The sequence below is a fragment of the Pelobates fuscus genome, chromosome 5, assembly GCF_036172605.1.
Source record: "Pelobates fuscus isolate aPelFus1 chromosome 5, aPelFus1.pri, whole genome shotgun sequence".
In the NCBI taxonomy this organism is placed as follows: Eukaryota; Metazoa; Chordata; class Amphibia; order Anura; family Pelobatidae; genus Pelobates; species Pelobates fuscus.
Genome location: NC_086321.1, coordinates 6,027,666 through 6,039,787, shown reverse-complemented (window position 1 = coordinate 6,039,787; position 12,122 = coordinate 6,027,666). Strand labels below are relative to the sequence as shown.

General features: G+C 44.8%; 1 protein-coding gene across 1 annotated transcript; it reads right to left on the bottom strand.

Annotated features, from left to right (window-relative positions):
- Positions 1-6,594: 6,594 nt before the first annotated feature.
- Positions 6,595-7,518, bottom strand: LOC134612348 (putative methyltransferase DDB_G0268948). Its single transcript, XM_063456686.1, has one exon. It carries the CDS (start codon positions 7,428-7,430, stop codon positions 6,615-6,617), a length of 816 nt encoding a protein of 271 aa, XP_063312756.1. The 5' UTR covers positions 7,431-7,518; the 3' UTR covers positions 6,595-6,614.
- Positions 7,519-12,122: the final 4,604 nt, after the last annotated feature.

The window sequence follows — 12,122 nt, the reverse complement described above, 5'->3', positions numbered from 1 at the left end:
ATTGGAAAATGTTTACCTTTTTAGTTATTTTAAATAGCGAAGATATAGATTTTCTGTAAATCAGTTGGATTTGATCTCTATTCGAGTCTTCAACAGGTTTTGCTGTAAATATTCTAGAGATACTGAATATCTGGGATTACAGAGTAACAGGGTAGAAGGTGTGCGAACCTGCTTTATAGGGGGGGAAGCACAATGTGGACAATGGGTGGCCATTTACACGTGTGGCATTAGGTCGGGCTCCCTGACTGACCAGGTATGGGTGTGTCTACTGATATGTAGATTACATTGTATTCTTATTACTTCGTCCTAGCTGAGAGAACCTGAGACGTGAACAATATGAATGGAACAGTTTGTGTAGAAACCAAATTCAAGACTAAAGTTATAATTCATTATCCGATATCTATCTTGTATTAAATCCTTATCTTCACATTAATATATTACTCTTTGTATCAGGTTCTAACATTATCTTAAAATAAAGTTAACCAAGGATAGTCAATAGAACATGATACATTGACAATCCTTGAACTGTCCATTTTATACACATACACATAACACAATCTCTTTAGTAGTGATGTACCGAACTGTCCGCCGGCAAACAGTTCCCGGCGAACTTAGCGTGTTCGCGTTGCCGCGGCGGGCGGACACATGCGCAGTTCGATCCGCCCCCTATTCGTCATCATTGGGCAAACTTTGACCCTGTGCCTCTCGGTCAGCAGACACATTCCAGCCAATCAGCAGCACTCCCTCCCTTCCACACCCTCCAACCTCCCTCCCAGCATCCATTTTCGATTCATTCTGAAGCTGCATGCTTAGTGAGAGGAGGGAAAGTTTAGCTGCTGCTGATTAGATAGGGAAATTGATAGCTAGGCTAGGGTATTCAGTGTCCACTACAATCCTGAAGGACTCATCTGATCTCTGCTGTAAGGACAGCACCCCAAAAAGCCCTTTTTAGGGCTATAACATCAGGCTGCTTTTTTTTTTTTTTTTTTTTTCCTGTGTAATGTAATTGCAGGTGCCTGCCTGCCAACTTCTGTGTGAGGTTCACATTGGATACTGTGCCCACTTGCCCAGTGCCACCACTCATATCTGTTTTAACAATTGGTTAAGCTTTAGATTTTAAATAAATAATTTGTTTTCACTGTAATAGAAGAGCAGTTGCCTGCCTGCCAGCTTCTGTGTCAGGTTGGATGCCTTGCCCATTTGCACAGTCAGTGCCACCACTCATATCTGTTTTAACAATAGCTTAAGCTTTAGATTTTAAAGAAATTATTTTTTTTCACTGTAATAGAAGATCAGTTAGTTGTCTGCAAGCGTCTGGGTGTCAGGCCTACTTCAGCGTGTGCTCTGCAGACCTGTGCCAGCGTGCTTTGACCGTTGCCAATCATATCTGGTGTCTCTTTAGTGTGCTTTTACAAAGAAAAAAGGTTTCCAGTGTAAGCTAATAGCAGCCAGTCAGTGTCCTTCAAGCGGCTCTGTCAGGCCTTCCTTCAGCGTTTGCCCTGCACAACCCTGCCAGCGTACTTTGACAGTTGCCACTCATATCTGGTGTCTCTATAGCGTGCTTTTACAACCAAAATTTGTTTTTCACTGTTATAGATTGAATAGCAGTTACTTGTCTTCAAGCGGGTGTGTCAGGCCTACAGTGTGTGCTCTGCAGAACTGTTACAGTTCACATTGCCAATCATATCTGGTCTCACAGTAGCTTGCACGCATAGTACCACTAATCACAAAAAAAATGACAGGCAGAGGCAGGCCACCCCGCAGGGGCCGTCGTGGTCGTGGTGCTGTGATTCCCTTTTGCCCTAGAATAATGCCCAGTTTTCAGAAGCCACGTACCCTGAACTTGAAAAGTTCTGAGGACATAGTTGACTGGCTAACACAGGACACCCAATCTTGTACAGCCTCCGCTCGGAACCTTGATGCACCATCCTCCTCCAGCTTAGCTTCAGGCACCTCTCAAGATACCACTCACCCGCCTGCCGCCACCACCAAAACTAGCACCACAGCCGCTTTACTTGGTATGTCAGAGGAGTTATTCACACACCCGTTTGAAGAAATGAGTGATGCGCAACCATTATTGCTAGAGGATGTAGATAACAGGGATATGTCTCAGGCAGGCAGCATTAAACACATGGAGGTACGGTGTGATGATGATGATAATTGTACAGGGCGAAAGTTCAGATGGGGAGACAGAGAGGAGGAGGAGACGAGCTGGAAGCAGGGGGGGTCGTCGCAAGGAGCTAGTGGCACAGTCAGACAGCATGCATCGGCACCCGGGGTCAGCCCGACAGCACGCCAATCAACGCATGCTGTGTCCACCACCAGAATGCCGTCATTGCAGAGCTCAGCAGTGTGGCATTTTTTTTGTGTGTCTGCCTCTGACAACAGCGATGCCATTTGCAACCTGTGCCAAAGGAAACTGAGTCGTGGTAGGTCCAACACCCACCTAGGTACAACTGCTTTGCATAGGCACATGATCTCACATCACAAACGCCTATGGGATCAACACATGAGTACAAGCAACACGCCTACTCTAAGCCGCCATACTCCTCCTGGTCCAGCATCTTCAGCCACGTCAACCACTGCTGTCCTTCTTGCCCCATCTCAACCATCCGCCACTCCGTCTCCCGCCTTGAGCAGTTCCAGCTCATCTGCCCACAGTCATGTGTCTGTCAAGGACATGTTTGAGCATAAGAAGCCAATGTCACCAAGTCACCCCCTTGCCCAGCGTCTGACAGCTGGCTTGTCCGAACTATTAGCCCGCCAGCTTTTACCATACCATCTGGTTGAGTCTGAGGCGTTCAAAAAATTTGTAGCTATTGGGACACCGCAGTGGAAGGTACCCGGCCGGAATTTCTTTTCACAAAAGGCAATCCCCAACTTGTACTCGATTGTGCAAAAGGAGGTCATGGCATGTCTGGCACACAGTGTTGGGGCAAGGGTCCATCTGACCACTGATACCTGGTCTGTAAAGCATGGTCAGGGCAGGTATATCACCTACACTGCGCATTGGGTAAACCTGCTGACGGCTGACAAGCAAGGAATGCGTGGCATTGCAGAGGAGTTGGTGACACCGCCACGAATTGCAGGCAGTCCTGCTGCCACCTCCTCTACTCCTCCTACTCCATCCTCTTCCATAACCTCCTCGGCTGAGTCCTCTTGTGCCGCTGCTTCTTGCTCCACATCAACGGCACCCCCCCAGCTCCCCAGGTACTATTCCACATCCCGGATACGGCAGTGTCACGCCGTCTTGGGTTTGACTTGCTTGAAAGCAGAGAGTCACACCGGACAAGCACTCCTGTCCGCCCTGAACGCACAGGTGGAAAAGTGGCAGACTCCGCAGCAACTGGATATCGGCAAAGTGGTGTGTGACAACGGAAAAAATTTGATAGCGGCAATGAAGTTGGGCAAATTGACACATGTGCCGTGCATGGCACATGTGTGTAATCTGATCGTACAACGCTTTGTGCATAAGTACACAGGCTTACAGGACGTCCTGAAGCAGGCCAGGAAGGTGTGTGGCCATTTCAGGCATTCCTACACGGCCATGGCTCACTTTGCCGATATCCAGCGGCGAAACAACATGCCAGTGAGGCGCTTGATTTGCGACAGCCCTACACGTTGGAATTCAACACAACTAATGTTCGACCGCCTGCTCCAACAAGAAAAAGCTGTTAATGAATATTTGTATGACCGGGGTGCTAGGACAGCCTCAGGGGAGCTGGGAATTTTTTTGCCACGTTACTGGACGCTCATGCGCAATGCCTGTAGGCTCATGCGTCCTTTTGAGGAGGTGACAAACCTAGTCAGTCGCAACGAAGGCACCATCAGCGACATCATACCATTTGTTTTCTTCCTGGAGCGTGCCCTGCGAAGAGTGCTGGATCAGGCTGTAAATGAGCGTGAAGAGGAAGAGTTGTGGTCACCATCACCACCAGAAACAGCCTTATCAGCATCGCTTGCTGGACCTGCGGCAACGCTGGAAGAGGATTGTGAGGAAGAGGAGTCAGAGGAGGATTGTAGCTTTGAGGAGGAGGAGGAGGAGCAAGACCAACCACAACAGGCATCCCAGGGTGCTCGTTGTCACCTATCTGGTACCCGTGGTGTTGTACGTGGCTGGGGGGAAGAACATACCTTCAATGACATCAGTGAGGAGGAGGAACGGGAAATGAGTAGCTCGGCATCCAACCTTGTGCAAATGGGGTCTTTCATGCTGTCCTGCCTGTAAAGGGACCCTCGTATAAAAAGGCTGAAGGAGAACGACCTGTACTGGGTGTCCACGCTACTAGACCCCCGGTATAAGCAGAAAGTGGCGGAAATGTTACCGAATTACAAGTCGGAAAGGATGCAGCATTTGCAAAAAAAATTAAAAAGTATGCTTTACACAGCGTATAAGGGTGATGTCACAGCACAACGGGAATCTAACAGGGGGAGAGGTGGAAGTCATCCTCCTCCTCCTCCCACGACCACGCCGGCAAGGACAGGAAGCTTTAAAGACGTGTTGTTGATGGAGGACATGCGGACCTTTTTAAGTCCTATGCATCGCCACAGCCCTTCGGGATCCACCCTCAGAGAGCGACTCGCCTTAACTGCAGATATCGACACTCTGAGGAGCGATGAACCCCTTGACTACTGGGTGTGCAGGCTTGACCTGTGGCCTGAGCTATCCCAATTTGCGATAGAACTTCTGGCCTGCCCTGCTTCAAGTGTCCTGTCAGAAAGGACCTTCAGTGCAGCAGGAGGTATTGTCACTGAGAAGAGAAGTCGCCTAGGTCAAAAAAGTCTAGATTACCTCACCTTTATTAAGATGAATGAGGGATGGATCCCGAAGGGACTGACATTGGGCGATACATTCGCTTAAAAAAGGCCTGATGAGATGAGCTGCCTTGGGCTAAAAATGGTCCACACGCTGCTGTATTTTAGCTCTGAATGACGTTTGACTTGCGTGACTTATCCGCCACCAACTAGGGTTCAAGCCGCCATGTTTTAGGGCACTTTCTGCCTGTGAAACAAACATAAATTTTTCTGCCCGCTGCTACAGCAGTGGCTGCAACAATACCAAATTTTTCAGGCATGTGTACATGCCTTATTTTTAGGCCCACTGGTGCAGCACTGTGGCTTCAAAAACCAAACCAAAAAAAAATCCTCCAAGATGGCACCAATATACCAGTGGTCTAAGCATCTTCCCACCTTGGCCTAAAAAGGGGAGGGAATTCAACAATTAAAAATCTCTGCCATTTACACGTCTACTGATAGGAGACGCGGAAGGTATTAAACTGATATGAACAATACTCCACTCCTATCAGTAGGTCCGTCCCATTGTGATTTATGCCCCCCACCCACCGCGCAGGGATGGGGGCCGGGGGGGAGGAAAGTAGGCCCCCCCATTGTGATTTATGGCCCATACCCACCGCGCAGGGGTGGGGGCCGAGGGGGGGAGGACAGTAGGTCCCCCCATTGTGATTTATGGCCCCCACCCACCACGCAGGGGTTGGGGAGGACAGTAGCTCCCCCCAGTGTGTATCATGGGCTTTGAGGACAGGTGTCAATCCATACCTGCCAAGTGACCCTATGTAGGGGTAACAGTCCCTATTCTGCTCTGTGTCAGTGTGTATCATGGTCTCTGTGGACGGGGAACAGTCCCTATTCTGCTCTGTGTCAGTGTGTATCATGGTCTCTGTGGACGGTGAACAGTCTCTATTCTGCTCTGTGTCGGTGTGTATCAGGGCAGGGCTTTGAGGACAGGTGTCAATGTTAGGTGATTTCTGCCCTTTATGGATTAAAACCAGACTCTGCATCAAATATGTAATTTTCCATGGGAGTTTTGCCATGGATCCCCCTCCGGCATGCCACAGTCCAGGTGTTAGTCCCCTTGAAACAACTTTTCCAGCACTTTTGTGGCCAGAAAGAGTCCCTGTTGGTTTTAAAATTCGCCTGCCCATTGAAGTCAATGGCGGTTCGCCGGTTAGCGAACATTTGCGGAAGTTCGCGTTCGCGACACTACTCTTTAGTGACAATTTCCTGTTTGTGAACATTCATTAGGATAAATATATACTTATAAAAATGTGCAAAGAGTGAACATAATTTATAATTCAGACTTCCTAATTTATTTTCTTCCTATATTTTATTTATATGGTGGGATAAAACAGCTTCCAGTCCCTTTTTTTTTTTTACAAACAAAGGTCAATATTTTCTTTATTTAAAGATTACATGAACGTATTGTAATGTATTACATGTATTTTATTGTAAGTTTTATGACATTAAACATACCTTTTATATATGCGGTAAACAGAGCTTTTACAAAAGCAACAGGGATGTTACCGATGGTTGGTGTCCATAAATGAATTTTTTGAATGTGGCAGTTGAGACAAAAAACAAATATATATGGAGAGTTGTAAATCTTCCTGCTTACGTGTCCTCATTCCTGGCTCTTCCATCGTGTGATGGAATATTATCATGTGGCAGAAAATAATGGTAATAAAAAAATAATAATAATCTGCTAAATGTTCCTTGTTCTGCTGTTGAGCTTTAAATATGTTACAAATTTTGAATACAAGAGGAAAGTGTTGACACATGCTACACTATCTCTTCCCCAGTCCATTATTTCTCCAGACTCATGATGATTTGCAGGCTAGGACACAATAGTGTTTGATATGGACCTTAATGAGGGCTGACTCAGACCCATCTCCTATAATGTCACAAAACCTCTGTTCAAGATGCATCAGGAATCTGATGGCTTCATTTTTATCATGTTTCAGGAATTCTTGATACATGTATATAGACTGAAAAAATCCTATTATTTCTTCAACAGACATTTCAAATACAACGGGGATGTCCGTAACCCACTTCTTGTCTTTTAATGGTATAGCATTGAACACCTCTTCATACTGGTGATGCATAATATTGTTGTTTTCGTACTTGAATTCTGATATTTTGTCTAAACACTGCTTCATAACAACATTTAGCGCTGCATCATTATTGCCATCTTGTAATTTAAAAATTGGAACAAAAGCATGAACTGCCAGACAGCCGTTGGGCTTTAAAACTCGAACTGCTTCATGCACAAATTTTTCCACATTGAACCAATGAGCAGCAAGTCCTGCATTTACAAGGTCCACAGATGCATCATCTAGGGGTAAGTTCTCAGCAGCAGCCACCTGGAAAGTTACATTTTCCAAGGAACAGAATTGTTTGGCTTCCTCAAGCTGAGATTCACTGATGTCTACACCGATAACCTTTTTGAACCTTTTTGCTAGAGGCATTGTATATCTCCCAGTACCGCAGCCAACATCGACTGCTGTATCATACGGTTTACTTTTCTTCTCCTTCAAATATGAGAAAATCAGATTCATGACGTCACTGGACACAGGAACCATATACTGCTGGTACACGGATGAGAAGGCCTTGCTTTTAAATAAATGATCAGTCATCCTTAATTCTGGATATTCCTCTTGATGTCTTAAAATCTGTGTGATCTTGGTGGAGGAGTAATTTCCACAAAGCAAGTCTGCTGCTTTATATGTGCAAAATAATATAAGTGGTACAATGATAACACTGCTAAGAACGTGAAGATGCTACACTGTTCAAGCTGTACTATGTCATAACTAATACGACAGGAGTGTGTATAGCATTGCATCTGATGATCAGGCAGTCATTAAATGTCCACATGGTGTATAGCATAACTGGTGAGGGTCACTGAAGGCAGCATGAAGCCCTTATCGCATAACATTAATACGGCTTGCTTAAGGTGAATTAAGGGTGATAATAAGCTTTTCAACTAAAAACAAAACCAAACTGAATGGCTCCACTGGGTTTCTTTGGGAAAGTCCTTCTGCTCCCCGTTGGCAGGTTGTCAGGTGTGCAAGGTTTGCCGGTCGTGTTGTTCCTGTGCCTCCGATCCGTGTGGTGCAGTAGTTGCGTCCAGCTATTGGGGTGGCTCCGGTGTGTGCCACGCTGCCAGCCCCGGGCTCTGTATGAGCCAACCATCTGTGCCCTCGGTTCCGGTTCCATTAAAGGCCGGCAACGGATTTCCCGGTAAGTGTACTCAGTCCAGGCATTGGGCTGCGGTTGGAGGGGTGACCTCTAGAGCTCAGGACCCAGGAAGGCCGTCGTGGAGACCAGGCCTAAGTTCACGGTGCGGAGGTGAGACAGTAGGGATTCACCGCTTAATCCCCAGGTGAGTATGAAATGCTTTCTGTTGCTGGGGCTGCCTGTGAGTGATGGGTGATTGGCAGTCACGCCCTCGAGACCGCCAGGCAGGGCCCCTGATGTTGTGCATACCCTGCGGGGGGGGGGGGGTGTTGCGGAGGGTCAGTTCCCACCAGTGGGGACCGGGACAACCCCCCCGGTCCAAGGGGGGGGAGAACGGGGCCCGTTGGAGGTGTCACAGGGTTTTGGCGGGATAGTCAGGCTTGTCGGCAGGGCAGCGGCCGTCTGCCCCGCGTCTCACCCAAGTAGGCCGCAGGCTCCGAAGTTTTGCACCGCAAGGCCCCAAAACTCCCGATCTCGGAGTCTGCAGTGGCGTCCACCATCTCCTGTGCACACTAATGGATCTCTGCTCACATTTTCCTGTGGTGGGACCATGATTTCTGCTGATTTTAGTGTGGATTCATCAGGAGCCTCAGTAGCATGCGACCGGTCAGCATGGCGGTCGGGCCCCGCCCCCTCCAGTCCCTTTTTTATGGGTGAGGTTCTGTGCAGTTTTTATACTCTATAGTTCCCGGTGAATATGTGGGAAATCCATTATGAAAGTGTAGAATCATACACTCCCAGATAGGAAGAATATATTTGATACTTTTATATAATTATACACAGCCAATTTTTACCTATTTTTTTTATATAACCTGCAATAGTCCGTATGAAACTTAAATACTGCAGGATTGTTGGTCAAATCATTTGTCTTGAAATTGAAATTTAGTTTGGAATCCCCACTCATTTATGTAAGGGTTTGACTTAATATGTAATGGAATGTTAATACCCGAAGATTAAAATAAATTTGTATATTTAAATAACTGTCTAAACTTCGTACATTCTTTGAAATCTTTTACATCCATAACCTTGTGGTTTTGAAAACATTTACCCTGTATTTAGGAATATTAACATAAATTATTACAATAGTATATACACACCCCAATATGCATAAATGGCAGACTATGAATTATAATGCCCTAGTATTCAGTATCTGGTTTAACAAGTGTGTAGATATCTATTGTTTGATATGGTAAACCTGAGAGCTGGGGATAAACAATATTTCTGTTTATTCTTTCTAACATCCCAATTGTGTTATGTAAAGGGTTGGGGTGTGTTATAGAAACTGGAAGAAAATAGCCATCTGTCCACCAGGGGGCAGATCTACAAAACAAAGGTGAGTGGACATTCTACTCCACCCAGTGTGACTATGTACCCCTGAATGAATGAATAAAGGGGGGTGTGGGGTGATCTGATGATGTAACTTGTTAATTAGTTTAAGAGGACAACTTGTAGGAGTATTGTGCAAGAGCCAGTAGAAAATCCCCCTACAATTCAGCACTTTTAAAGCCAAGAATTACCTCAGGTTTCTGTAACTTCATGTATCTGGAGAATTTCGGATCAAAATAAATATTGCCAGGGAAGCCCTAAATTGAAGGAAATCTGTCATTATGGTGTCCTTTTAACCCATTAAAGGAACACTATAGTCACCTAAATTACTTTAGCTAAATAAAGCAGTTTTAGTGTATAGATCGTTCCCCTGCTATTTCACTGCTCAATTCTGTCATTTAGGAGTTAAATCACTTTGTTCCTGTTTATGCAGCCCTAGCCACACCTCCCCTGGCTATGATTGACAGAGCCTGCATGAAAAAAAAAGAACTGGTTTCACTTTCAAACAGATGTAATTTACCTTAAATAATTGTATCTCAATCTCTGAATTGAACTTTAATCACATACAGGAGGCTCTTGCAGGGTCTAGCAAGCTATTAACCTAACAGGGGATAAGGAAATCTTAATTAAACAGAATTTGCAATAAAAGCCTAAATAGGGCTCTCTTTACAGGAAGTGTTTATGGAAGGCTGTGCAAGTCACATGCAGGGAGGTGTGACTAGGGTTCATAAACAAAGGGATTTAACTCCAAAATGGCAGAGGATTGAGCAGTGAGGCTGCAGGGGCATGTTCTATACACCAAAACTGCTTCATTAAGCTAAAATTGTTCAGGTGACTATAGTGTCCCTTTAAGGACTGATTGTACAAAAACAAAACCTGGACTTTGACTATGTCTGTTAAACCGTAATTCACTGCTTTCCTATTAACCCCTTAAGGACCAAACTTCTGTAATAAAAGGGAATCATGACATGTCACACATGTCATGTGTCCTTAAGGGGTTATAGGACCACTCTAGTGCCAGGAAAACACTCGTTTTCCTGGCACGAGTGCCCTGAGGGTGCCCCCACCCTCAGGGTCCCCCTCCCACCCGGCTCTGGAAAAGGGAAAAGTGGTAAAACTTACCTTTTTCCAGCGCTGAGCAGGGAGCTCTCTGCCTCTGATCCTCCTCCGATCCTCCCTTTCGGCTGAATGCGCATCAAGAGCTGCGCGCGCATTCAGCCGGTCGCATAGGAAAGCATTTACAATGCTCTCCTATGGACGCTTGCATGCTCTCACTGTGATTTTCACAGTGAGAATCACGCAAGCGCCTCTAGTGGCTGTCAGTGAGACAGCCACTAGAGGATTTGGGGGAAGGCTTAATCCATTAATAAACATAGCAGTTTCTCTGAAACTGCTATGTTTATAAAAAAAATGGGTTAACCCTAGCTGGACCTGGCACCCAGACCACTTCATTAAGCTGAAGTGGTCTGGGTGCCTAGAGTGGTCCTTTAAGGGCACCCAAACTTATTGTGTATCATTTTGTTCAGGGAAAACAGGGCTCTCATGTCACATCAAGTATTTATATATGGAACTATATAAAACAAAATGAGGAAATGTTGCAATTATCCAAGCTCTGCATGGCATTTTTACAGGTAATGTCATAAAACTCTTGGCTTTTACTGCAATAAAACACACATTTGTAAAGTATTATAAAGCCGTAGCGCACATAAGGTTTGCAAAATACACAGTACAAGCTCACTGTGTGTCAAAAAGATAGAAAAAATGCTTATTACCACTACACTTGATACAAGCTAACAGAAAAATTATCCCACGCTAAGGTTCAAAATTTGCCTTTTGAAATACCCTTTCTCTTTAAGAAATAGTATGCCTTTTTGGGGTAGTTGGAAAAAGCAGCCTGCTAACATATTTAAAGATAGAATACAGACCCATTAAAACTCTCCATGTAAATTCACACTTAAAAACCTGAACTTATCACGTCTCTTTCACAGCACTGTAACTTCACAAAATAGTGTCTGGGTCATACATTGGGCATATTGTTTTACTCAGAAGAGGTAACTGAGCATATTTAGGGGGCATTTATGACAGTGGCACTTATCAAATGTAAGAAATACCCAATGAAAATACAACATGTATATAATAAAATTACAAATAAAAATTCTCACCACAAAATTTAAAATAAATTGGTGAAAAAAATGGTGGCAAGTTAAGGCATAATATATGCATAACATACTCTGGAGTGTCTGCTTTCTCAAATGGAAGGCCTTTATGGGGTTAATTTAACAGTCAAATGGCTATAATGCCACAAAATCAGACATAGGACCTTCTCTGAAAATTCCAACTATAGAAACTGAAATATCATGGTCTCCTATATGGCGTTGTAGCTTCACAGAATAGGGGCAAAGGCATACAATGGGGGTATCGTTGTACTCAGCAGATGTAGCTGAACACAATATGGATAGAAAAAAGTTGGCCAAGGAGGTTATCCAAATATAGAGGGAACAGACAAGGGGGTAAACCTGTGGTAATGAAACGAAGAAAAAGAGAGAGGAATCTGTCCCTAAAATGGGGAATTATTAAAAATCTAGAAGATACTTTATTAATACCAAAAGACGTTTCCTAAAATAGACTACCCCTAAGAAGATAATATGGTACAAAGTGGCTGTCTAATTAAGACAGACAGAGTAAACAACATATAATGCTTAGGGCGTATACATAGGGGATAAGGGGAGTAAGGAAGGACACAAGGCAAAAATAATTACAGAAAT